Source organism: Panthera pardus, unplaced genomic scaffold (assembly GCF_024362965.1).
Source record: "Panthera pardus isolate Hobbes unplaced genomic scaffold, ASM2436296v1 HiC_scaffold_20, whole genome shotgun sequence".
Lineage (NCBI taxonomy): Eukaryota > Metazoa > Chordata > Mammalia > Carnivora > Felidae > Panthera > Panthera pardus.
In genome coordinates, this window is record NW_026526766.1 from 33,806,124 (window position 1) to 33,833,918 (window position 27,795).

A 27,795-nucleotide genomic window follows, 5' to 3' on the forward strand; every position below is an offset into this window, starting at 1 on the left:
CCAACCTGAAAGCCAAATTAGTAAGACCAAAGACATTTAACGTTTCATAAAATGCTCTTATTTGTTTCTGTTTTTCATAAATATAAAATGATTACTATGAAACTAACTTACATTAAGTAACTTCTGGCAGCTTATGTGTTAGTGAAATTTGTGTGGTACATTTTCCCTTACCATCCAGAGTACAATCCTTCTCTATAAAGTCAGTGAAGTTCCCTTTGTCACTACAACTTGCTTCAGGAGAATGATGGAGTTGCTAGATTTTTGACTGGCATTCTGCCCCCTAAACATCTATCCAAGTAGAAGGTTGAAACACCCTAGACTCTTGGTATCAGAACCTGCAGGACCTACAGGTCTATTTCATAAGAAATTTAGCCTTTCCCTGAGGGAGCTCCCCACTTCTCCAGGCAAAAACCAAGTAAGAAAGAATGCAGGGGCAATGAGCCACAACTGTGTTATATTCACAAGAGACAGATTTGTTTCTGGGTGGTGAGAAGTTGGGGGTAGGGATCAAGACTTCCAAGTGAGGTTGGCCAGAAATGAGAAAATCATGGTTTCTGTTGATAAAACAGTCTTTCAATCACCAAAACTGCATTTCACCAGAAAACAAATTGGAAGTATTTTTCTAAATAACTTTCACCTAAATGAAAGTTAGAACTCCAGCCCACAGCTGTGGTATCAATCCTGTTTCCTCTTCTCATATCTCCCATGGCATACTGAACAAAAAGCCACATTCCTTTCTCATTGCATAACTTGCCAACTGCGGCAAGCAGCACAGCATGGCACACAGCTGCCTGTGATAATGGGCTGTGCCACATGAACACTGGACGGGTAACTGTGTTATCCTTTGAAAAAATCCAATGTGCATAGGTTGTTTAGCGTTGTTTTTTGCTTGTTTGTTTTTCTAACAGGAGATTTGCGTTTGATTTCTTGCTGTTCTGACAGTTTCCCCACACTTTCCTAGTTTGTCTTTTGCTCTTTTTTCCAGAGAAACTAGAATATATTTCTGGGAATCTTTAATTCATTTCTAGAACACATCCCCACCCCCAAATCATTTTCTTTCTTTTTATGTATCATAATTGTCTCTTCTCTTTGTTACCAAAGTTTTATCTGTTTTCCCCAACTCCCATTTCAAATATAGGAGGAGGAAGTATATAAATTAAACAGAGAGAAAAATTGAAGCGAAAGAAAAGCAGTGAAAGATAGACTATATTCTGCAATATTCTCAACTCATTCAGAAATTGGAAAATGAACCAGAGATCTACCATCAAAGGACAAAAATACCATTTCTCAATAACGTCTAACACAATCTTCCAAGCCAATTTGGTAAACAGCCACTAGAGTTTTTTTTTTTTTTTAAGTCTTGCAAACTAATAACAAATACTACAAATTATACTATACTATTTTCATCTTTCAATTGCTCTTTCCCTGAATAGACAGTTCATGTTTTTGAATGGATCAAATTTATACTATGTATCTTCCCCCTGTTCTTCCATTGTTTGCAACTATTTACCTTTTCTAAATCTTTCCCATCCTCCAGGACTCATATTAAATACCAGGTCCTTCTAGATGTCTCCCCTGATACCCAAGTTGGGCTGGAACTCTGGCAATACTGACTCTATTATATTCACATGATTTTTTAAAAATCTGTTCTGCCATATTATCTCAGTCATGTTTTTGTTTTCCAGACCTGGCACTGGCAATACACTATGTATAGAATACATGTTTGTTGGATGCACATGGAATGTTTTAGTGGATGGGTAAGAGGTGGACAAATGACAAGTGCTTGTCTTTCTCTTGCTTCTGCAGTGTCACATATGCTGTCTTCTGCCTGAAACGGTGTCTCCTCAACCCCACTCCCATGGACCCAATAGGCTCTTGTCATTCTTTAAGCCTCAGTTTCAATGTCACTTTCTCTGGGAACCCTCCCTGAGCTACTAACCTGGGGTTGGGAGCTCCTCCTTTGGCCTCCCGGATCCATCTCATCTTGTTATCCTAAAACTCCACTTTAACTGACTCGCCCAAATTCCCCAATTAACTATGTTTTGTCAGAGCAGTGAGAAAGTCAGCATTATCTCTCCTAAATCCCTGAAACATTGCCTGGCACTAGGGTGGGAGATTTTTAAAGAATCCATAGATTAAACAAAAATGGATAAACATAATCTCACTTTCATATTCAATTTTGTTGAGATAAAAATTACACTTACATTCCATTCTCATTTCCAGTTTTCTGAATGATAGAAAAAGAAGGGTGGACAAAAAACAGGAGATCTTATTTCTCAGTGAATTTATTTTAGTCATAATCATTTGGAACATCCGCCATCTGGTTGAAATCCTTCAATTATTTCACCAAATAAATAAGAACAAAAAGTTTCCTTTGGAAGAATTGGTTTTAGCTAAGTCTAAAGTAGCCAATTATTAGATTTTCCTAAATTTCAACCATGGCTGTACATTAAAAACTTCTTGTTTATAATTGTACTTTTTAACAGCTGATTTTTTTCAGTTATCTTCGTTAAGTTTTCTGGACCTTTGTAAATTCTTGACAGTATACACTTTCCTGAAAATTCTTTTGCCATGAACTTGCTCTGGCTTGGTTCTCCATTTAACCCTGTAACAAATCCCACTCTGTGTCCTTTACTGGCTCTTTCATCCTGAGACCTTTATTTATTTAGCCTTTTGCTTCATGTCTTCACCTCAGTGTCTCAGTGATTCCATCTCTTTCCATGAATCCATTGCTGCTCTGTTAACAATTCTCAACTTTCTACCTATAATCATAGCAATTTCTTTAAACCCACATCTCTAACTAGATATTTCACTGATACCTCATGTAAAACATACACAAAATTGAAGTCATCAATTTCTTCCTGATTTTTCATTCTTTCGATGAATGGTGGCATCATCATTCACTTTGTCATCCAAGCTCAACTCTCATCTATGACATTTTCCTTTGACTGATCCCTCATTAGATTGGTTACCAATTCCTACTACACTACTGCTCTCATCTGCCTCTGCATCCTATTTCCCTCATCACCTTCTGATTTCAGAATCTTGTCATTTACTTAGAATCAACCAACTATGCAATGACATCCCAACACTTTTCTCTATGGTGCTCCAATCCTTCCAACATATGCTTTCAGGAGCCACCTTCCCTAAGAACTGTCCCAATTATGTCACCATATTGCTGCTAAATGTGAAGATCCCAATGGCCCATAAACTATGTTATAAATGGCTCTTCTTGACCTTCAAATCGTTTATATTAAGTTTCATCTAAACATGATCATGTGGGATAGAAGCAATGAGAAAGCAAGCAGGCAGCACAATACTCTACCATGTAGCAGGTACTCAATATATATTTCCTAAAATGGAAAAAAAAAGGAAACTTAGGTATTATATAAAATGGTACATGCCATTCTCCTGCATAAAAAGCTTTAATGAATTCCCATTGTCTATAGGATATAGTCCCAAGTTCTGAGTGTAACTTGACTCTTGTATACTTCTCTCACTTCTCTTCTCTAGACCTTACAAAATAACTTCCTTCCTTCACTAATGAAGGATTTTTTTTGTATGTGCCCTACCTGTCCTTAAAGATTAAATGAGAAACTTCCTTGACCCATTTAATTCTTGGTTAGCTGCTCTTACAATAGAGTATAACTCTATCATTAGCATGTATTATGTCTGTCTATTTCTGGGTATCCCCCACTCTATGCTAGTTCTTTTTTTTATTTTTTTAATGTTTGTTTACTTTTGAGAGACTCAGCATGAGCAGGGTAGGTGCAGAGAGAGAGGGAGACACAGAATCAGAAACAGGTTCTGGGATCTGAGCTGTCAGCATGGAGCCTGACGTGGGGCTCGAACCCACTAACCATGAGATCGTGACCTAAGCCCAAGTTGGACACCAACCAACTGAGCCACCAACGCACGTCTATGTTAGTTCTTTGAAAACAGATCACATCATCTTTTGTTCTCCAGGATCAACCTCAATACTCATACTTAATAGATAGCAGTGAAAATATTTTTTTTTCTTCTATTGGCTACAACCAGCTAGGTATACTGGTTATAAAATGCACTGGCTACAATCAACTAGCTATATACAACCAATAAATACCACTTTATTGACTAGATTTATTTTTTTCAATTCAGGCCCATTGACCTCTACACTGTGCTCCATCTAAAACAGAAAACTTGCATTTTTTAATTTTGTTTTTCCAATGTCGTTCTGAACATTGACTTTTGAAATATTTCCTTTCAGCACACATCTAAAACAACAGTGTCATGTATCAGTGCTATCTCATTTCCCAAAATGTCTTTAAGTTTCATACTCTATTCTAAGACTTCCTCACTATTACAATATTTGCCAAATACCAGAGTTATTCAACTATTCACCTTATTCTGTATTCTATGACATAAATTCCTTTTTATAGCAAGGACCGTACTCTATTTGTCCATCTCTCCTAAGTTACATCATTCCTGAGACATTAAGAAAAAATGCTCAATGTTAAATTAATGAGAATTTGTGTTACAATGAACATGAGAACATGGTGCAACAAAACTTGAATATAACTGAGATCTTTCACAGAAGGATCTTTTACTCTACCAGCAATAGATTCTTTTATAACCTCTATAATACTGAGGTTGAGTTTTCTCACTTCCTTACTTTTCTATCCTTCAGCTCAGCCCTTCAGTCAACTTACTTTATATTCTCATTGGCGGGTACTTCAGGCAGTTGCACAGTGATCATGCCATCTAGATTGGTCTTCCCAATGAAGGCAGGCTTGGTACGAAGTACATCTGGTGCAGTCTTTGCTGTTACCCTGTGTTGCAGCCCACCAGCACTGTTTCCACGATTTGTCAGCACAAATGAATATGACTTCTCAGGCTTTAGGTTGACAATTAACTTCTGTGTAGCTCGGCCATCCACTTCTTCCACCATTTTCCCATCATCATAAAGAATCTAGAGACATACAACCAGTCAGGGAGATTTGCTTCTCAGAGAGGCAATGTAGGTTTTTGCAACTAATGTGTACTTGTTTATAGAACATGTATATCAGGTCAATTTTAATTTGGGGAAATTCCTAAGCTTGGAAGCCTTCATAAATTCTAGAGGTTGTATCAATTTCTCTTTTGGTTCTCACTTCATTATTATATAATGGTTCCAAGTGTATCAAAAATACACAAAAATGTACAGTATTTTCAATATTTGACCTGTTGGTTGCATATAATCTTAATGGAAAATAGGCACATATGCTATAGATATTCAAGGTATTATTCACATCACTCTTTTTTCTAAATATTTCTAGTCCTGTTCCTAAGTATATTTTTGTTTTCAAAAGTGTTTCTCTATTCTCTGCATTTCATAGACTTGTACTTCTTGTTAACATCTCTCAGTAGCTCTCAATTGCAAATTAGAGTTTAAAAGTTACAAAGAATTCAGGTCAATAAACAAATTTTTAAAATCCCAGGATACTGCATTATAAAGAGATAGAAACCATGTAAATTTCAGTGTCTGGTAGGAAAACAAAAGCACTAGCTTAGATGTCAAACACTTATCTTGGAACTATAAGATGACTGACAAGTAATGCCACCCCTAGGTGGCTCCTGCTTTATCCTTTGAGTGGAAGCCACAAATGAGAAAATCAAGTTTGTGTGGCTGAATCAAAGTGGTGTGTATGCTTTCCAAGTAACTTACCCAGATGAACTGCACCCCCCTTTTACAACCATGATATCTTACAAATTAGAAAAAGAACTTACTTTGAAAGGCATGGCAGAATTATAATTTTCTGGAATTTCCCAAGACAACAGCACTGAAGTCTTCATTACTGCTTTGACATGAAAATTTTTTGCAAACACTGCTGGAAAAGGAAAAACAGTGTATTTAAACTACTCCTAAAAACATATGACCTGTCCTTTTCCACCATGGACAATCGGGTTTAAGTTAGATGCTGTCTACTTTGATCAGAGAGACAAGTGTGATTTGCCTACCTGTTTACACTATTCATTTTATTATCCCATTCTCATAAAGATCTCTCTTTTACCTCCAATTCAGTCAACTATATTGTATTTTCCTTACCTGAGAACATTGGGTGCTGTCAGCCAGACTTGCTTGGCATTCTATAACCGAAATCTAAGGCATCGAAAACATGTTAAGTTTTACATACTTTACCTGTTTTGCTTTTGCTGAACCTATTAATATGAATGGTCCGATCAGTTATTTATAGCTTCAAAATACTGATTTCCAAAGACCGACATTCCTTTAAAGGAGGAAGGCCATAAGCAGACAAATCCTACCTTGATCCACAGGAAGTGTCCTGAACTGGACACTGGGACTATATGGCCCGGGCCCTTTGCTCGTGTGAGCACGTACTTTTACATCATATGTGGTATCTGGTTTTAAGCCACTGAGTGTCATAGTAGTATCAGCTGGAACAATAAGCTGCTCCATTGGAAGAAGAGGGATGTTGATATCCCTATACAGAAGAGTATACTTGGTGATAATGCCATTTCTTTCTGCCAGGACAGGTGGCTGCCAGGATAACTGGACGGACGTTGAAGTGGTGCCTTCTGAGTGGAGGTTTTGAGGAAATCCAGTTGGGACTTCTTCTGGAACAGAAATCTCCTTCACTATTTCTTCCCCAAAGCCCACTTTGTTTCTGGCTGAGAGCCTGAAGATATAGGATGCTCCTTTATGGATGTCTGTAGCAGTAAAGTGGTCTTCTTTCTCAGAGAACTCAAGAGTAGTGAGTGGCTCCATATCTTTCCGGCCAAATTTTAGACGGTAGCCCTGAAGAGGTCCAAATGTGTCCACCGGGGGATGCCACTGAATGAGAGCAGTATTCATTTGAGTGTGGTTAATCACAAGCCGGGGTTTCCCTGGAACTGCAACACATGGGATGGAGTGCTGAGACCAACCAACACAGACGTTCACACTTTAATCACTACTGAATAGGAACACCACTCTATGGGAATCCCCACTTCTTTATTTATATATAAAAAAAAGCCTTGGTCTATATACCTTTGTAGAAATATGCTTCTTTTCATACTTAATTATTAAGGTAGGCTGAAATACCAGAATTTGATAACAGACACAAATAGATTTATTGAAACAATAATTTAAGGGAATTAAAAAAAAATTCCCACATATGAAGGTTCATGTCACAGAGAAATGAGGGTGAGTAAAGATTAGCTAATTAGATACATACAGCTAATAAGAATCATGGTCATAACATATTTAATTGCTGGGTACCTGTAATGTACCAGGCACTGTGCTAAGATGAAGGATCTCACTTGATTTACATTTTTCATTCCTGACTACACACTCTGATTAGTTATTATCTTAATTTTCTATGATAAGAAAATGACACCCAGAGAGATAGAAAGCTGCATAGTCAGATGTGTAATAAATGAGAAAGCTCTAAGACAGCCCTGGGTTCATCTGAATCCATAGCCCAAATACTTAATGATACTATTATGTTGCTTATAAGTTTTTTTTTTAATAGGTACAAAATCATGTTGCTTTGAGTTATTATGGATATAATTTGTACTTTTTGTCTATACTTTCTACCTGTGGAGAAACCATGACTAAGGAATGCTTTTTGACTAGTAGGTTGGCTGAAAACAAAACTCCGTTTTTCTTTTCTCTTACAGAGATTATAAATCTGGATTTGCACACCTTCAGCATAGGCTCGGCTGGGCAGTATAAACACAATAAATGTACAGATATCTAAAATAAGCATCACCTATTTCAATATTCAAGTCTCTGTTGATTAAGAAAGACCTAAAATTGTAAATGGAAACACCAAAATAATCCTCTCTGTGAATAAGATCCACGATTCTAAATAATTTTTTGTATAGCCACTAAAAAGTGATGAGCCAGTCTTAGCTATTAAAAAAGACAATGTTATTTCTTTCTCTGGGAGTCACATCCTTTGGCTATAAATTCTGTACTTTCTTGTCCTTATTATGGTATCCCTATCTTATGGCCAACAGGAGTTTGATACTTTATGTAAGACATCTCAGACTCATTAAGACACAATTATAAATATAGGTGAAAGAAGTGTATTTTCTTCATTTTGGGATTCAGTTTCAGGAGTTTACCCTTGGCTGTTTACCTTTCAATAGAGGCTGGTTCCATCGTCATTTAGCATGCCCCCACTGAACATGTATCTCCTAAGCATGGCATTAAATTAGCTCGATACAATGCTATTCTTTAAAAAAAAAAAAAAAAAAAAAAGGAAAAAAAAAGCCCAGAAGACATTGCCTTAAAGGAGTTTTGCCATCTGTAATCCTGCTGCTTGAGGCAGTTCCAGGTGGCAGGATGTAAGTGAGGCAAATCTTATGACATTTAGACAAATTTGGCAGTGAGCATGGCACCCAGGAGGGTACTCAACATCACAGCTGTTCTTTGCTTTATGCCTTTACATAGAGGTGTGTTCCTAAAAAGTTGTGTGAGAAGCGATTCAGGAGGAGTAAATCAAATCATAGTTTAAATGTTCCATGGGAGATTGCTATATAAAGGGATTGGAGGAGAATCCTTTTGTAATTATGTCTTAATTTATTGGTTTTACAATGTCAGGTCTTCTTTCATGCTGGCTTTTCCTAATGGGAGCCGATCAAACTAACTCTAAAGAGCATTAAGAAACTTTGTTCTTCAGAGAGGAGCAATCTGACATTTTGTAGCCTTTTTGCTTTTCATTTTTCTGTTTCCGATCTTTTATGTGACTTGCCGCTCCCCCCCCCCCCCCGCCCCCCGCCCCTTAGAATTCCCACTTCAAGGACTGAGGAGGTGAAAATGGCAAAAAACACAAAATCATAAGTCATCAACCCAGTTCAAGATGGCAGCTCTTCTAAAAGGGTCTGCTGCTGAAAGGTGTTGAAGCTAACAAGTGACATCTCTGTCCACATGATCTTCCCTCTGGACATTCATAGGACTTGCTCTTCCACATCATTTGTATCTCAGCTCAAATAACTTTCCTCTAAGAGACCTTATCCAATCACTCTTTCCAAAGGCCCCTAGGGGCTATCCTATCCTTAATGCCCACACACCTTTATTTTTCAGCTTCTCTGAAAATGTCACTTACTGATGTTTTATATATATATATATATATATATATATATATATATATATATATATGTATCTCCATTTGTCTATTTATTAATTATCTAGCCCTACTCAGAACATAAGTTTCAGGAGGAAAGAATATTTCTGTTTTGTTGATTGCTGTATCCCCAGTACTGGGGGTAGTACCTGACATCTACTAAGTGCTCAAAAACATATTTGTTGAATAACTGATCGAATAATTTGGGAAAAGTATGTTCTTGCTTTGCTTCTTCTGAACTATATATCAAAAAACACAAAAGTTGACCACAGCCCACTTATTGTTTCTGATAGAATTCAACATACTATTTGGAAAATTAATATTATTGTCACCTGGAAGATGTTCAAGGCACATATAAGCACAGATAATGCTTACCTGCCCCAGTGGTGGACACCAGTTTGGGCTTGCTTCGTGCACCATCTCCTTTGGTGGTGTAGGCTGTGACGGTGAGGGAGTAGGAAGTTTCAGGTTGTAGCCCAGAAATAATCATGTCCTAAAATGACACAATGGAATGACACTGATTCAAAATGCTACAAATACCCTGGGGAAAAATCAAAACATCCATCTTCATTCTATGCATGCTTCATTACTCCCTGTAGCCATGCCAAGCACTGGAAGTTTCATGCCTGGAGCTCATGCTATGGATGATCTGTGTTCATGCTGACATTAAAGTGGGGACTTCAGCCATCCTAAGAGGTAGTTCTGAGAAGTAGTAGTTAAAAACATGAAACCTAGAGCTGGAACTCCTGAATTCTTTAATTTAAACCTGCGTTTCCTTATTTACTAGGTTTGTGATCCAGGGAAAGTGAGTTAACCCCTCTGCACCTCAGTTTCTCTTGTAAAGGTTGGAATAATAGAAGGATTAAAGGAGTTATATCCAGTAAACACTTACGGCTATGTCTGGCTCATAGCAAGCAACCCAGACACCAGCACTCATATTACGCCAGTAGCTCTGTACATGCGTCCTCTATAGCCTGGTCCACAGAGCAGTGATGGTACTGATGCCACTGCAGCCTGTTTTATCACCATTTTGCCAAATGGCTGATCTGTTGGACTTTGATATCTTGACAGCCAGAGAAGTTTCTTAGGACTCAAGTAACATACTGGTTAATGATATAGATTATGGACTAAAATCATTACCCAATAAGGAGAATTTTCTGGTGATTTGGAGTCGTCCATAAAACCAAAGAACAATACTTTTTCTACCACATCATGAATGTGGGCTCAATTAATTCTGCTTAGAAAATGTTAAATACCACAAACTATTTATTAAAACTCTAGTTTTCTCTAAGTTAGGGCCCCAAACTGTGATGGTTATGACTTAGATCTGTTCTTCCAAACTGGAGATTATATGATTTTTTTACATAGAGTGGTTACTAATTTGTTCTGTTAGTTTCTCCAGAGCTGCTGCACAAGCACGTGCATGCGTGTGCACACGCACGCACACACACACACACAGTAAAAAAACAAAACAAAACAAACAAAAATAAAAACAAAAAAACCTTTCAGATATTCGGGATAGCTTTGCTTTCAAACTGAATATAGTTAGAGTTAAGAAAATGTACAATGCCATTGACTTCCACATCTGAAGACAATGCAAGTGAGAGTTCATGGAATGGACTGGATTGTGTACAAGACAAGAGGATTTCTCTGTATAAGGCTGTAAGGGGCATCATAGAACTCAATTGTTGAATCTTATCCCAAATATGACAGTTTTTGACAATCTTCTTTTCTTGAAATAGTAGGAATGTCATCAGAGTGGAAATTCAAGAATTTCAGATATCATACCGAAGAGCCACTGGAAAAATTATTCTGCCAGATGAATGGCCTAAATTTGGGAGAGAGATTTTATTTTCAGGACCTTGGAATGGTTTCCCTAACATTACAGAGACTACAAAAACCATCTGAATCACCCAAGAGTAGCAGTAGATACAATGGGTATTCCAAAAATTATAATGGGAAAACACCAGCATTATTGCTTCCAAGGTCCCTCTCACATGCTATTGGATTTCTGCTGAATGTAGGCAAGGCTAGGGGAAGAAAAAAGCAAGGCTTGCCTCTATCACCAAATTTATATGTGGAAGAAATTTATATGCTCTGAGACTTATATATGTCTTTTTCATTTATAAAATTGAGATTAGCCACACATGTCCTTCCTCTCACACAGACTGTTACAGGATAATAAATTGTAATGCAATTTGAAATTGGTCAAACCCTCTGCAGTGGTATAATCACAGCTGGACACACCTCTATCTGCCTGGATCCCATCATTTCTTGCATTATATTTTCTTTTTTGAAACTGTGTGCATACTCGCTCAGGGATTTCCATACCCTCTGTGGGGTGGTGTGGCTGATATCCTGGCCAGTTCCTCATTCTCTTTATCTCCCCCAACTCATCTCCATTCAACTTCTTGTCCCTGTCCCTTAAAAGTTGGCATTCCCAGATGTTCTGAAACAGTTACTGGCCTGCTGTGTTTCTTTTTAGTCCTAAAAAACACATTTACAAATTTTAAAGAATCTTTTCTATCTATATATTAAATTCATTTTGTCTTGATTTCCCATCAGGGCACCAATGGCATGTACATTGTAAATATGTGAACATTTTCCCTTGACAATCAATTGTTCCCTCAAGTTCAACTTAACTAAAGCTCAAATGTCATTTCCAGAAACAAACTCCCTTGCTTCTATACTTTAGTGAATGGTAGAGCATACGCCAAACTTATGATTGATCTTGATCTCTTTTTCTTCTTCAAATTCCTATTCAGCAAGTTTTTGTTTTTAAAATGGTGACAAAAACTGTCCCTTTTTTTCATTTCTGCTGTCTCAGTTTTGTTGGATTTTTTATAATTTCATGACTGCTTTAGTGAAAGCATTGTTTTTGTGTCCCTGTTTACTCTCTTCTTTCTCTCTAATCTATCCACTAAGTCATTTTTAAGCTGCAGGTAATAACCCATTTAAGTAGGTCATGAAATCAATGACCAGCATTTTGAAAAGAAATATAATATACTTTAATGAAAAATATTAAAATTTACATATATTTAAAAATAAGGTATCATTTTGTAAGACCTTTATTTTAAACATATGAATGCATTGGTCATGATATTTAATGCATTCTTACTATGGATCACAGTCAAAAAAGTTTGTAAAACACTGTTAGTTTCATTAAAACTAATAACTTGCCCACCATATTTACCAACATTCCCAACAAGAGCCCTGTGTTTTGGCAAAAAATAAAAATAAATAAATAAATAAATAAATAAATAAATAAATAAATAAAATGAAAGAATACCCTTACCAGTTTGTCTCTTGTTTCTATTTTTAATTTTCTATATCTTTCCAGTACTGAAGAGTTAAAAGCCACGTCTTTAGCTTGACACTTCAAGTTTTCCCAACATTATATTAAATGTTATTTCTTAGCCATAGTTAGAGCTAATTTACTAGCCTGAATCCCTTCATTCATGTTAAATTGGCAAAGCTCACTATCAATTGACTATATGACATTCTTGACTGTCCCAATGACTGCTTCTCCTGTACTTTAAAAAATATGTTTCTACCTCCAACTCCCCAATACACACACACACACACACACATACACACACACATACACACACACACACATTTTCCAACTCTTCAATCCTTACTTATCTTTCAAGTTCTCAACTACATTTTAAGACCTCTTCTTGGTCCATGGCCTCCAAACTTACAGCTCTTACTGACACTGTCACTCATTTATTAATTAATTACACATTGCTTGAGGTCATTGCTTTTGTTGTATTTTATGAAACTTTTCTGAACTTTACATACTTCCTAACCACCTATTGTAAGCACTTAGAAGGCAGAGATACATCCTATGACTCCCATGGAAACCTTTACAGAATAATAAGCTCTCAATAAATAACATAATCCAGTCATCAAAATATTTTTAAAAATTCCTCTCTCAGTGAAATACTTTCTGCTTCTTGGCATGACTCATTCAATTTTACTCAAATTTCTGTGGGTATAACAGAGAGCTGCCATTTCTAAATATAATTAGTACCAGATCTACATTGTTATCCACCTAAAATGTAACCCTGGGGTAGGATAGATGAATGGCCTATATCAAACAGCCTGATATCTCTCATCTGGGATGTCTCCACTTGAAGCATGCCTCCTCTAACTGTGTCAAAAGGCAGAGTTAGTAGCAGCCATAAAAACAACATGAGCTCATGATTTTCTTAGGCAATCAGTAGCAACATGCCAATTTCACAAAATAAAAGCCTAAATAAAAAGGATACCATAGAGTGAAGATAATTTAAAAATAATTTGTTAGTTCATGCATCCAAGCAACCTGTGATGACATATCACACATAAGTGAAAGAGGGGTGTAGAAAAAACAAGCATTTGTAATCTGTTTTTGACAAAGCGTCCAAAAATTACTCACATGTTCAGTAGTATCATCAAATTCCCACTGATTGAGATTAAGAAGGTTGGGGAAGAGGAAAACAAAATAAAAAGAAATGAAGAGAAATTTGCAGACTTAAAAGGCAATGTTGCCCTCCTTAGATTAAAAAAAAATTGAAAAAATAAGCAATTAGAACAGTGTGTACAACAAAATTCCAAAGAGAAAGTATGTATGCTGTCACCCTCACCCCTAATTCAGAGGTCAAAAGTAAATATGCTTTGTATTAATAGCATTAAAATCAGATAATACATATTTTTCAATGTGTGGTTCATTGGAATGAATCAATTAAGGCATAATGTAAAGCTGATGTTTCTATTCATACACTACTTTATCACATTTATTTTGACTTTTTCCTTATGTTATGCAATTAATTTATGTCAGTAATTAGATTAACACCTTTCATAAAATATTGGAATCTTCTAGCCCCAGAGAAGTCTTGCAAGGTGCAATGGAATTTCAATGAATAGTTAGCATACGAGGTAGGCAAAAAACAAAAAACAAAAAACAAAAAACAAAACACAACCAAAAACATATATACATAAGCAAAATTAGCACATTAACAAATAAAAGACAAAGTAGAAGAGACGGGAAAAATGTTGACATTTAAGGCATTTTGTATCATATAATTTCATTAACCAAAATGAAAACACTGGCAAAACTACAGGTTTATAATGTAAAAATATCTAGGACATGAAAGAGGCTATCAGAGCATGGTGGCCATATAATTTTTTTCATAATTTCAGACTTACAAAAGAAAACATAGGCAACAATGGCTTTATTAATTTCAGATTGTGAGTACTTTCTGTTTCACAGATAGCACAAAATAAACATTTAGAAAAAGCAAGTCAACAGCCAGAGTCTAAAGGAATATGAATCTAAAATATAAGTTTACAGAAGTAGACTTCAAAACCATGTAACTGGATTTGGAGCTGATTAAGCCACTCATCCAGATCCCATTAGTTAAATAGGTGTTTTTGTGACTTGATTATATTAAGACATTAGGTCAATGCTTTCCTTATAGCCACAGGGATATGTATTGCTCTCTTGTCTGCACAGAGACAAGAATGCAAAATTTGGCAACCTGACGTAGTATTTCTCAACTTGGCTCACAGTCTACTTCACTTTCACACAAAGGAAGGAATTTTTTACTGAAATAAACTTCAAATTTTCCAAACCCCATCCATTTCCATGCCCAGCGACCAATTTGCTAGATAAGCACAGCAATCTATTCATAACATCCCATCACTCCTGGAGCCAGTATAGGTAAGCTATCTGTGGATTATATGTAAATCCCAGCATAAGTTACTAACTGAAATCTTCCTCTTCTTTTCAGGTAAATATGTAGAATACAGGTGAATGTATTATGGTATCATCCTTTGAAACACTTTAGTTTACGGAAATAAAATGGAAACATTTAATGCTCTGCTTTAAACAACTGATTACAAAAGCCAGTTATGACTGCATGATTATAAACCATCACTCTAGGATCAATAGAGTTTCTCACATACTCAACTCTTCTTCATACTTTTCTTAACTTGGCTTAACATAGAGGATTCTCATTTATTTCCTGGGAAACTGTAAATTAATTTTTATGGTCATTATCTTCATTTTCCGGGAAATCAAATAATTACTTGTGAATACAAGGTTTGATTAAGTACTAAATGAAATACTATCTGGATACCTTTCCTCAATTAAGGATGTGTATTCTTCAACAGAAGAAGTCCTACACTTAGAAATTAGATCAACTTAGTTACAAGTAGTTTTAGCATAGCTGCTTACGATTCTTTCTGTTAATTTGATTAAAATCAATTCAATTTTTTTGAAGACAGAAAGGTAAACTCAGATATCAATATAGAGAGTTGACTATCTTTATTTTAAGAAACCAGTTACATGTTCTTAATTAGGCTTGAGTGTCAGTTTATTATAATTTACTTCCTCACTTGCTGTCACCTCTGAGAAGGTAAATACACATCATGTGCTTTAAAAACTGGAATTTTGTACAGGATTTTTTAAATGTAAAATAAACAAACAAACAAACAAACAGGGTCCATTTCAAGGTATGGACTAAAATAAAAGTATCATAAATAAATAAAAACATAGGTATGTATTTTCAGAGGCTTACCTGTGCATCAGCCAGCATCACATCCTTCAGCATGGGCTGGCCCTTGGGCTCACCATTTTCCATCCTCACATAATGCACCTGGTATCCTCTTATCTGGCCATGCTGTTTATTGGGCACAGGTGAGCGCCATGAGACTTTAACAGATGTTGAGTTGACAGCCTCTACCTCGACTTTGCGAGGAGGACCACTAGGAACTGGAACAACATCATTGGATAAAAGAAAATTATAGGCACTTGTCCCACCCAGTCAGAGTATTTTCTTTACTTAGGTTTAAAAAAAAAAATGGGCAGACACACTATGTTTCCTTTGTGGAATACAAACATTTTCAAGCAATGAAAATGCTCAACCAATCTGCTCTACCTTTTAAGAAAAGATCAAAAAACATGACCGATGCCAAAAAAAAAAAAAAATGGAAGAAAAAAAGAGTATCAGAGAAATAGAAAAACATGTAAAAAATGTACAAAAGCCAAGGAAGATGCTTTGAGGCTCAAAGCATTAAAGCACAAAGAGGAATAGCATTGAAATAATAACAAAAACTGGTTGTTGATTGTTGTGTGTTTTTTTTTAAAGGTTTCTTTTTAGCAGAATAAAAAGATTCTTGATTATATGGGTTTTCTTCTCTTTTTTTCTCGTATCAAAGGTTTCCAAATAACAGATGCCAAAAATTGAATGTCGAGCATCAGTGTCTCTGAAATATGCAAAACAAAAAGGCAACAAGAAGATAAGAAGACAGTTTTGAAAAGTTTACTTCAAAATGTAAAAGAAGTTATTCAAAGAGGCCACAAAAAGTGCAGAAGACTTTAGACGGAAGTATAGAGAACGGCCTGGATTGCAAGGTCATACCAGCAAACTGTTCTTTTAAAGGGAAGCGAATTATTGTGTGGAGATTGAAAAAAAAAAATGCCCAGGCTGCAGCAAAGATAGGTCTTTGGCAAAAACTACGAAGTTATAGCGATGCTGGGTAAAAAAGATGAGCAGAAAAACAAAAAACAAAAAACAAAAAACAAAAAACGGATTACCGTTAGCCTATCAAAAGACAGCAGACCAAGATTGTGTCAGAAGGGTGCAAACTGACGTAGCAGAGGCAACATACCATCTTCATCAGTTCGAATCAACACGGAGAAGCTCTCGGGGCCAGGGCCGACGTCTGTGTGGGCTGTCACAGTGATCCGGTACTCAGTCCATTTTTCCAGCTGTTCCAAAAGGTACTTAGTAGTGTCCGAAGGAATTCCCAAAATCTCGTGAGGTTTGTCATCTTCTCCATCCACGGAGGTGTACTTGATGGAGTATTCAGTAATAATGCCATTCTGTTTTTCCACTGGTGGAGGTTGCCAACTTACCAAAATACTAGTGGAACTTGGGCTGGTGCAACTAATGTCTTGAGGAGGAGCTGACGGCTCTTATTTTGGTAGTGAGTTAAAGGAAGGTTTGAGTGAAAGGGCAGGAGTGGTTGGAAAAAAAAAATGATAAAACAAAAGAAAAGGCAAAAATAAATAAACGAACAATAAGGGCAACAAAATGAAAATAAGGCTTTGAAACTCAAAATAAAAATTTAAGTATATGTACCTTGGCTTAGTAATATGAATAAACCAAAAAATGAATAAATGACCAGAAATAATTGTTAAATAATGGGTGGGGGGAATATGTGAACATGAAAGCTTGAGATAATAGAGCCTCAAATAAAATTACCTACCTGCAATTTAAATTCTTCTTCTAAACCAATCCCTCAGTATTTCCCAGCCCTACTGCACAGACTACCCAACTTTAAAAAAGCTGTAAATATGGCAAGATTTATTACATGAGAGTCAGATGATGCTTCACAGATGCCGTTTCAAGCTTTCATTTCTACATTCTAGAATGAGGGTGATTCGTGTACAGTATTCATTCGTGAAAGGGTTTTCAAGTGTAAAAAGTTGCAGTAATTGTTGGATGCCCTTCCAGCAATTCCAATTTAAAAATAAATAAATAAATAAAAGCCCAAATATAAAAGTGTTCCCTCTGACTATCTGAAAAACGGAGCCAGCCTGACCAGTTTTAATGAAAGGTGTTAATCTAGCATTGATTGTAGCCCATATACAGTGAGCATGCAGAATCAATAAAGGATGAAAATGCATAGTCCAAGATTTACCTACCCGAGGGTAATGTCAGGCTTGTTGATTCTGACTGTAACTTGTACTTACCCTATGTCAGCTTTCAGCTTTTTAAAAGAATTTATTATAACTCTTCTTGAGACATCATTACTAGTAAAGAATTAGATTCCACCAGCAAATTTTGGTAAAATCAATAATAATCATCTATCCTTTATAAAATGTCAGTAACAAAGCCATTAAAAAGAATTGTTTAAAAAAATCCTGAGAACCATCTGGAAAAGATATGACTTATGTGCAAAATCTCCTTCATTTTGTACATAGTTATTCACACAGTTTACATAAGAGTTAAAAGAGAAACTTTCTTATTGTCCATTCTAAAATAAAATGGTCACTTTATGAGTGATTAGTTTCCATCAAATTACCCAAACATATCATTACTTGAAAAAATTTAAAAAGCAATAAGAGCAATGCAAATGTTATCAAAAATATTTGGAAGTTAATAATATGTAATTCCTTAGAATAAGAGGGATAAAATTTATTTATTTATTTATTTATTTATTTATTTATTTATTTATTTATTTATAGGTGAATCAGTAAATCATTTCTAATTTTATGTATTTAAATATGGAGTTTGGTTATTTCCTGAGACTTTGTGGGTCTTAATACTATGTAGTGTCAGGTGTATCTAATTGTTTAAAGGGTTATCTGTCTTTTTAAGTTTACATGTCTTGTGATCTTCATCATAGTGAATCAAAATGAAAAGCTCCCTGTACTGATCACAGGGAAATTCTCATAAGAAAATCTTGTAAATTTGGAGTAAGATTTGCAAAATCACTAGAATATCTATCATTTTTATTGATTCTGTCTACAGGTTCTTATATTTCAAATTATGAAACTATTTCATATGCATTATCAGTATTCATAATAAATTGAGTCATTCATGCAACAGCAAGATTCATTTGTAATTCTTTTTAAAAAGCTGACTTGGTTTTTACTGCATTGCTACCTTCAGACCTCCTATTCCATGAGAATATATTCAACATTATTTGGAACTTTTATTTTAATAAAATAAAGAGTAGTAGATAAGCTTTTGATGTGGTTATAAAATGTCTATTCTAGCTCTGTATATTTAAATATATGTGTATGAATGTATGTATCCATACATACATTTGTAAACCAGGCAAAATACAATATTGAAGCATATCACATTTTTTTGTAATTAAATTCCTGAATTTAAGAATTATGTTCTACAATATTAATTATTAGCCTGCTCGGCATTCAGAATAGAATACAAAACTGCATTAATTTAAATGTTTCAGTTTTTAAAAGAAAGGGAATTTTATGGGAATAGGTTATTATCCCTAATGGATTAAGTAACAGAGCCCTAATACTTTTTGTACCAACACTCATGTTTTGAGAAAGAGAGAGAATATATATTTATCTTCAAAAAACCCTGGAAGATTTTAAATTTATATAAGAAAATGAAATAATAGAAAACTTGCCTATGTGAAAGAAAATTCATTTTTTAGAAAATGTAAATTTCGTCTTTGCTGAAAGGCCTAAAATTTAGGTCAACAGAGCATCCACTTTACAAAATTCAATGTATTGAGATCACACATATCTATTGCATATGTAACTATCGAAAATCACATATAAAATATAAAGTATAAAAAAATACCTAAGGAATAACTCCATAAAACTGTTCAAGGTAAATGGTTGTTTAATAGACTAATTATGGAAACTTACTAATAAAGAGCAAACAATTGTATTATTATGAGTAACCAAACTTTCCATCAAAAATAAACTTCCATATAATACTTTACACAAAGCAATCTTCCCTGGATACAATGAACCCCCATTGTGATAAACATAACTATGCTTTAGGTTACGAGTTCCAAAAAGAAATTAAACCTGAGGAAATAAAATACAATTTAGGATTGCAAATGTACTTGTGATTTCCATTGTTCCTAAATTTGTCCAAATACAGATTTTCTATGAATGTTCCAAATTTTCACATGTACTACTTGCGGACTTAATAAACTAGTCACAAGAGCTGAGCTTTTCTCTGAGTAGAAACAAATACATGAAATAAAGACCTGTTAGCAAAATTAAAACCTCTGTACTTAAAAAACATACAAATATGGTCTCTGTTGCCTCTTTAGTTTGCTAAGCCCTCTTGTGATTATTTGGCAGTGTTCTCAACCAGAAGTTTGCTTTGTAGCCTTATAAATCATTATACAGGGCCTGGTAAAACTTTCACTCATTTTCCTCATGGAGCTCTCTGAACTTCTCAGACTTCTTTCAGTTTAGGAAGTGGGAGAATGGGATCTGCTATTGGACCAAGTTGGAGACCAACACAGGTCACGGTTGTAATCCTCAAAGTTGGATGCTTACTAGCATAGAAACTACTGACTAGCAAACATATAAATTAGCTGATTTGTTTATTGGTGGGGATAAAAGGCCGCAACACCTGCTAGTGAAAAAAAGGACAGAAAACAAGCAAAGAGAGACACCTACTTGACTGCATGGTTCTGGCTGATATTTCAGCTGTGGAAGCACCCAGGCCTTGAGGAGAGCGTGCAGCCAGACGGAAGTAGTACAAACTGTTTGGTTTCAGTCCTTGCAGTCTGTAAGATGTCCCTGGCTCGATGGTAATTCGTTGCTGTGGATAAGTAACAGAAGAACTGGGTCATTTCCATTAGGATTCATGCAAACATTTTTATCACACTGCCTGGAACCTCAGATTTCTGTTACTGAGGTTAGAAAGGCATCAAAATATCACAAATAGAATCCACAGTGAGTATCTAGGACTCTATCAGGGGAATTATACAATGAAAATATCAGTGTTTTAATGGTGAATTTCTACAACAAATAAGGTAACCGGAATAATGGAAGCCACAGATCTTTCTAATGATGATCCAGTTACCAAGTGCATCAGATAAAAGGAAGGTTGAAAGGCCACTACCCATAAATGGGTTGTATTGAAGGTGCATGTGTTGCTGTGATGTAGCCCACAATAGAAACTGACACCCACCCCTGATGGTGGAGTATGGCCAACATGTGCAATTTCAACTGAAGAGATGTCTAGCTCATCACCCATGACCTTCTGAATTTAAACAGGAGCAAAGAAAATATGACCAGAAGTAGCATCAGAAACTGGTGTACAGGTTATATGCTGTTGCTACAAAATAGATCTGAAATGGCAAAGTCCTGATGGGATAAAAATGATGTTAGTTACTGAAGAAAGCTGGATAATTTATGTGAAATCATATCATTATTCTATGTTGATTTAAAACAATTTTAAAACTTGTTTTTCTTTGTGGCTATAGAGCACACATTAAAAAAGTCAGAAACTTTTCTGCAAATTTTACCATCATAAAGGGCTTTTGAAATAAGGCTTATTTAATTGAATGTTATAATTCTTACTTTTCATGTTTAAAATTTGACTTGCATTTTAGCAAAAATATAGCCATGTATAATCAATCTCATATTGAACATTAGCCTGTAGTAAGCCTTAAAATACACGCTGATATGTAATCTAGTATTGGCATGAATAATCTTAAGGCTTTTCATTGAATAGAGTTTGCCGTTCATACAAACAGAAATCATTCAAGGGGAATTCAAATATAAAACTAGAGAAAACATCCCTAAGGGATTCTGGCTCACAAATAGAAAAGCTTTTAGAAATTGTAGATTTCCCAAATGGTAAGAAAAAAAGGGATTCCCCAAAGAAACAATTGTAGAACAGAGTTGGTGTACCAACATTCAAGCATCTACATCTATAGCATTCTCAAAGGATTTCCACTCTTCTGTGCTGTTATTTTGTTTTCTTTTGTTTTTCAGTTGGGTAGTGGTAAGGATATAAAATAAATTAACATTGAATTGTGTGTCTTAATAAAAGCTGGTCTTTTTATTGCAGTAACATAAATCCTTTAAATTATAGCAGCATTTCAATTATAACCTTTTGAGTGCTTAATTCATATTGGCTTTGTTAGCTAAGTGTAAAAGCATTCCATTTAGAGTTTGGTTTTGGGAATTCTGCTCAGTTCTAAAAGATGTAATAAGATAAAAGTTTATAGGGACATATTAATTTACTATAGCATTCAGAATGATATACCATAAGTTAATTGATAATATTTCACTTAGTATGTATTTAAAAAGGTATTTCTGTTAGGATTTAGGGTTACCTAGCTTCGTGAAGATCTTTTTAAGATAAAGAACGCTAAGCAGTATAATAAGATGAATTGTGTGGATTGAGTTGTCACTTGTAGTTTCACTAAGATTTTTGTCCTAATGCTCCTGGATTGGATTTCACAATAACAAAATGTTAGATGCATCTTACTACTGATTTCTATAATTTATACAAAGTGCAGTGAAGAGGCAGTATATGCTAATGTTTAAAAAATAGATTCTGGAACCTGACTGCCTAGATTTTCAAATACCAGTTCTGCCATTCAGAAGTGTGAGATTTGGGGGAAAATGTTTAATGTTTCCTGTGCTTCTGTTTTGTTATACATGAAATTGATTAGAAGTAGAGACTGACTCATGGCACCATTGTAAGAATTGAAGGAGTTAATATATGTGAACCCCTTGCTATATCTGTTACCATATGTATTAATTATACTAATTTTCTCCTCTTTTCAGGAACTATCAACAACTTTCAGCCTTCTGCAATCCACAATTATTTTATTTGCATAGCACACTCAAACATTATATGTGCTCACATTAATATCAAATAACTGTTGGCACACAAATAAACATTTGCTATGGGGCCTCTTTCTCTGAAACCAGTTTGGACAAATTCATCCACCTAAAGCCTTGGAGCTCACTTAGTCACATATCTGCAGTGACTTAAGTACTACAAGGCAGAAGAGAAATAAAGGAAGTCCCTGAGTCCCAGGGGCTATATTCTTTTAGATACTTTTAGAAGAAACTTGGAAACCTGAAAATAGGAACAACAGCTGTTTTGTTGTTGTTGTTTGCCTCACTCCATCCTCCCAAAGGCTTGAAATTAATATTCTGTTTTTATCAGGCAAGTTCTTTTTTTGATGAATAAATCTGACCCACCAAAGTTCTCTATCGATATCTGAACTTTCAGCAGAACTTGAGCAAATACACAAACTAGAGTAGTGCCCCAGTATAGTAAATGGTCAGAAGGTGAGAAGCACAGTCCTACCTCCTCTCCATGCTCCCCATCTTTGTAGACCAGTTCATAGTTGGCAATGGTGTCTGAACGTGGAGGTGTCCAAGACAGCAGAATACTTGTTTCAGACTCAGGTTCTGCTTTGAAGTTTAGTGGTTGCCCTGGTACTAAAAACAGGAAAGCAAAGGACTGAGCTCACCATCACCATGAGTATTCATAAACCCTTCCATTAGTGCATCTGCTTAAAACTCTCAAAATATATCCACATGTGTCAGCTTAATGGAGCTAGCTCACACTGTACTTGTCCTTGAGAAGTATAAAATCTGTTCAAGATATAGTAGAATTATAAAATACAAAATAGAGTAGTCTCTGAATTTGATCTCAAGAATAAACTAATTTCATAATATTGTTGTACTAAGCAAGATGATTTATATCATGCACTTGGAATATTGTCTAAATCATAACAAGTGCTGAATACATAAAAACCTATTCTTATTTAAAATTGAGAACTTACTCTCTAGCACCACATTTAATTTTCAAAATTATTGCCATTAGGTCTATAAAATCCCACCTTCACTCCATTAACAAAACCTACTGGTAACCAGAATCACTTAATATTTTTTCTTACCAACACACAGTTTGAAAAAGAGGTGAAGTAAGACACAAAATACCCATCACATTCAAATAATTCTAATCCCTAATTGACTTTAAATGAGTCAACATACAAGGCTTAATGTAAACTTAATATTGTCCCTAGTGAGATAGAGTTAAATTACCACACAAATCAAAAAGTTTAGATGTTTATTATCAGAAAAATAGTAATTTAACAGCTGTCATCTATAATTCTCCTATTAGTCATATAACTCATGGAATAGACAATTTGGAAGAGCTATGTATCAGATGTAATAAAGAATAGGACTTCTATCTAGCTTAAAACACTTCACCCAAATGTTGTATTAGAATAAATTTTATTAACCCCAACTCCTGGTTAACATCCTGGTAAACACCAAATCCCATTGGTCCTCTATCCCTTGTACACAAGGTTAATGTAGTTCAGCTGCATCACTAGCCCAGCTACCCTTACACTGCTCTTGGACAGTGTCTGCTCTGACTGGTTGTTGGCCATGCCATGCTGGCCACTAAATATTTGAATCATTACCCCTGATACTGTGGCATGTCTCAAAGCACTATAGTTGACCCCAGGTCCATATTTCCAGAAGTAAACATGAGAATTTTGTGTATATTTAATAAAAAAGCAAGAACACTAATACTTTATTCTGGGAGGGAAAGAACACCTAAAGGGTTTTTGGCAAATGGGCATAAGCATTGAAAAACATGAAAAATAATATACTTTGTAACTTCTTAAATAATACTTGAAGCATCATTTTCATAAGTAAGAAGATCTTTGGAAATATAAAATGTATTACTTTTTCTTTTGTAGTCATCTCTCTTGTAGTACGACTAAAAAATTGCCTTTTGTTTAAAAAGAGAAAGTCTAAACAGATCTACCAGAATGGTTTCCAGGAACCCCAATTATTATTTTATTCCTCTGCCTGGTCTGTTAACCTATGAGTGTGTGTGTGTGTGCACATGCGTGCGTACCTGCACGTGCAAGTATACACACTCATGTCTGGACTGATGCATAAAGTGGCCAATAGTGCTTCTTATTTCTAAGTGCATTCATAACCTTTTCTCTTTTTTTTTTTTTTTTTTTTGTATCACAGGCCTTGAGATTCTCATTAATTTGATGCCTCCATGAACATACTTTTTAAACAGTGTATCTGTTTTTTTTTCTTCCTTTTTTCTCTTTAAGTACTTGCCCAGTGAGAGACCTTACTTACATAATCATCCAGACTGAGAAACGGAGACAAAAGAAGCTAAAAAAGATCAAGAGCAAGAGAAGGGGGGATAGAGGGAAGTAATAAACAGGAAAATAGCAAAGCAAACAGAGAACACATTAGTTCTAAAAGGGACATACCAAAAGCACTGGCAGGAGCAACAATGGAAGCCAAGAACAATCAGAGAGGGAATTTATGATTGGATTTTAATATTCAGATGATTAAGGAGTTCTTAGCCTAAAAATACACACACAGTGACGAGTGTGATCACTTCTTTTTCTCTACTTTTGTTTCCTTTTTTCTTTCTCTCAACTTCTACAAGTCTGGGAAAGAAGAGCCTTTTGATAACTCCTGACTTATGCCAAACCAGAACCTGGTCTTGTCAAGAATTAAAAACATGGACAGAACTGAAGGCCTGCTCTCTAAATAATAATTGCTTGTTATGTATTTCCTCCCTGCCTAATGCTAATAATGAACTGACATTGATTGAAAACATCTTGGGAATCTAATTAACTTTTTCTTACTTAAACTGTTTATGTTTTTGCTTTTAATTTGTCTTGAACAGATTCCCAGTGGGTCTCAATGTTTCATCCTTGTTTAGTAACACAAGCTTCATCTGACCCTCCAATTCTATTAAGACACCTCTCCTAAATGGTGAATTAAATAGGCTCACAGTTTCAGAGGTATACTGTCCATTCTACTCTTAGACAAAATAAATAATGGTCAGATGACTTCAAATGATATATACAACGTTCTCTGCTTCTACTTTGTCCTTTTGAAGTAGTCTGGAGGGTAACTTAATTTACTAGATTTTAAACTTATGGTAGAAATACAAATGTCTAGAGGCACCAGGCAAACGAGTACAGAGACCAGGTGGGGCCTGGGGCTGATGGGAGAGTGCCTGTCCCACCTGAAGGAGTTGGTAGTATTCAGCACCAGGAGACTGATGCTTTTGCTCTTTTGTGCACTTGCTTGAACAAAACTGAAGTTGATAACAAATTCTAGGTAAAATCTTCCGATTTTAACCATTTGAAATTAATTGAAGCAATTGAAATTAATTGAAAAACACTATAGGGGGAAATGATATCTACAGGCAAAATCTAGCAAATGGGCCAGTGCTTTAAGAGACCTTTTATTATATCAGGCTCTATGTTCATAAATACCTTTAGGATGTAACTACTCAGACCCCCCTGGGAATTAGAGATTCACCTAAAGAGATTTCTTCCTTAGAGGCATTTAGTCATAGTTGAAACAACAGCAATGAAACTGAGGCATCAAAGTAAAAGAAAACAGCTGTGAAATTAATGGGTTTATTTTTGCATTCCTCAAACATAGTAGCCCTAATGATCATAATACATGTATATAAAGAAGCACTTTAGGGGGGCTCCAAATGGTCTTATTTCTCTGTACTATTTGGAAACACAGGGAGCACTTCATCCTCTGTCAGACAGACCTTTTATGCCAAATGTTGTGACCAAGGTTCTATTAACATTTACGTTATCTACCTCCTCCTTCCCTTCTCTCTCCCTCTCCCTCTCTCTCTCGATCTCTCTCTCTTGATCTCTCTCTCTCTCTCTCTCTCTCTCTCCCGAGTCCTGGTCTCGGAGACCAGGTGGGGCCTGGGGCTGATGGGAGAGTGTCTGGCCCACCTGAAGGAGTTGGTAGTATTCAGCACCAGGAGATTGATGCTTTTGCTGTTTTGTGCACTTGTGGGTCCAGTCTCTCTCTGAGAGAGAGAGAGAGAGAGAGAGAGAGAGAGAGAGAGAAGGAAACATTAAAATGCTTGTTGAAATGTTTGCAAACATTTGTAATGTTTGTTGTAATGTACAATGTAGTGTATATTTCCCTCACCAATTGACTAAACAAGATTTTATAGGAAACTGAGATTCTGAAAAACTCTTAGGAAAATAAAAAGATCCTACCCAGAAACTTAAGGGCAATTATGCTACATGAAAAGGGGGGGGGGGGATGTGATAATACTGACCATAAACCAAATATAGAATTTAGGTGTGGAAAGAGGAAATGGAGGTAGAACTTAAATTTTTCCTTAAAATTATATTTAAGAAATCATTGTATTCTGTAAAAGTGGTGTCAACATTTTAATTTTCTTCTTGATTACTTAATGTCCATAAGGAAATACAAATATGAATTATCAGTTCCCTAAAATAAGATTAGAACCCCATTAATAAATGCAAAGGATTTTAGTAGTACCACTATGATGCTTCATTTTAAATATCAGATGGCAACTCAAAGACAGAGAATGGAGAATGAATAAGAAATGAAGGACAAATCTCTATGTCATCTGAAATGCTGATCATATTAGGAAATATGGAAATTTAGGAAATATCTCTAAAAAGAAAAGGGTTCAGCATGTATTGAAAGGCTAAACAACAATTTCACTTAACCATATCATAAACATGAAATATCACAGAGACTGGAAAACCTATCATTGCTAAAATACCTAGTATTTTAATAAGGTACACATTTTAAAATGTATCTAGCATTTTAATAAATTATAACAACAATAAAAGCAGCTGCCAGGATTATAGTGATGGTAAAACAAAACAAACTTTAAAACAAAGAGTCTGGGGGCGCCTGGGTGGCTCAGTTGGTTGAGCGTCTGACTTCGGCTCAGGTCATGATCTCACGGTCCATGAGTTTGAGCCCCGCGTCAGGCTCTGTGCTGACAGCTCAGAGCCTGGAGCCTGTTTCAGATTCTGTGCCTCCCTCTCTCTGACCCTCCCCTGTTCATGCTCTGTCTCTCCCTGTCTCAAAAATAAATAAAATGTTAAAAAAAAAATTAAAAAAAAAAGAGTCTGATTTGTAATTGCTAAAAATATATCATTGATAAAATAAGTATTTAATACACAAACACCTGCACAAATCTTATCAATTGTCATTAAACATCAATAATAAAAAGTAAAATTTTATTATAATTGTATTTACGGCAAGAGCTCCTGGACTCCTTTTAGCTCCTTTGCAGAAACTATTTTAAGAAAGCATTTAAATTGGGCTCATAACTTCAGCAATTGGAAATCAGTCTTTTTCTAGTTTGCTTATTCAGGCCTGCTA

The 27,795-nt window shown here is 35.5% G+C and overlaps 1 protein-coding gene across 34 annotated transcripts in view; it reads right to left on the minus strand.

Annotated features, from left to right (window-relative positions):
• PTPRD (protein tyrosine phosphatase receptor type D) overlaps window positions 1–27,795 on the minus strand; it is a 1,374,111-nt gene that overhangs the window by 153,336 nt on the left and 1,192,980 nt on the right. For 13 of the 34 annotated variants that reach the window (XM_053907912.1, XM_053907921.1, XM_053907917.1 and 10 more), the window contains 9 exons: window positions 22,919–23,052; window positions 20,260–20,404; window positions 16,746–17,051; window positions 15,653–15,846; window positions 13,510–13,536; window positions 9,465–9,582; window positions 6,283–6,870; window positions 5,746–5,846; window positions 4,689–4,948 (listed from right to left, as the gene is read on the minus strand). In XM_053907912.1, the coding sequence (XP_053763887.1) occupies window positions 4,689–4,948; window positions 5,746–5,846; window positions 6,283–6,870; window positions 9,465–9,582; window positions 13,510–13,536; window positions 15,653–15,846; window positions 16,746–17,051; window positions 20,260–20,404; window positions 22,919–23,052 (1,873 nt within the window). The remainder of the gene's footprint in view (window positions 1–4,688; window positions 4,949–5,745; window positions 5,847–6,282; window positions 6,871–9,464; window positions 9,583–13,509; window positions 13,537–15,652; window positions 15,847–16,745; window positions 17,052–20,259; window positions 20,405–22,918; window positions 23,053–27,795) is intronic. The other 21 variants (XM_053907918.1, XM_053907914.1, XM_053907934.1 and 18 more) reach the window with 7 other exon arrangements.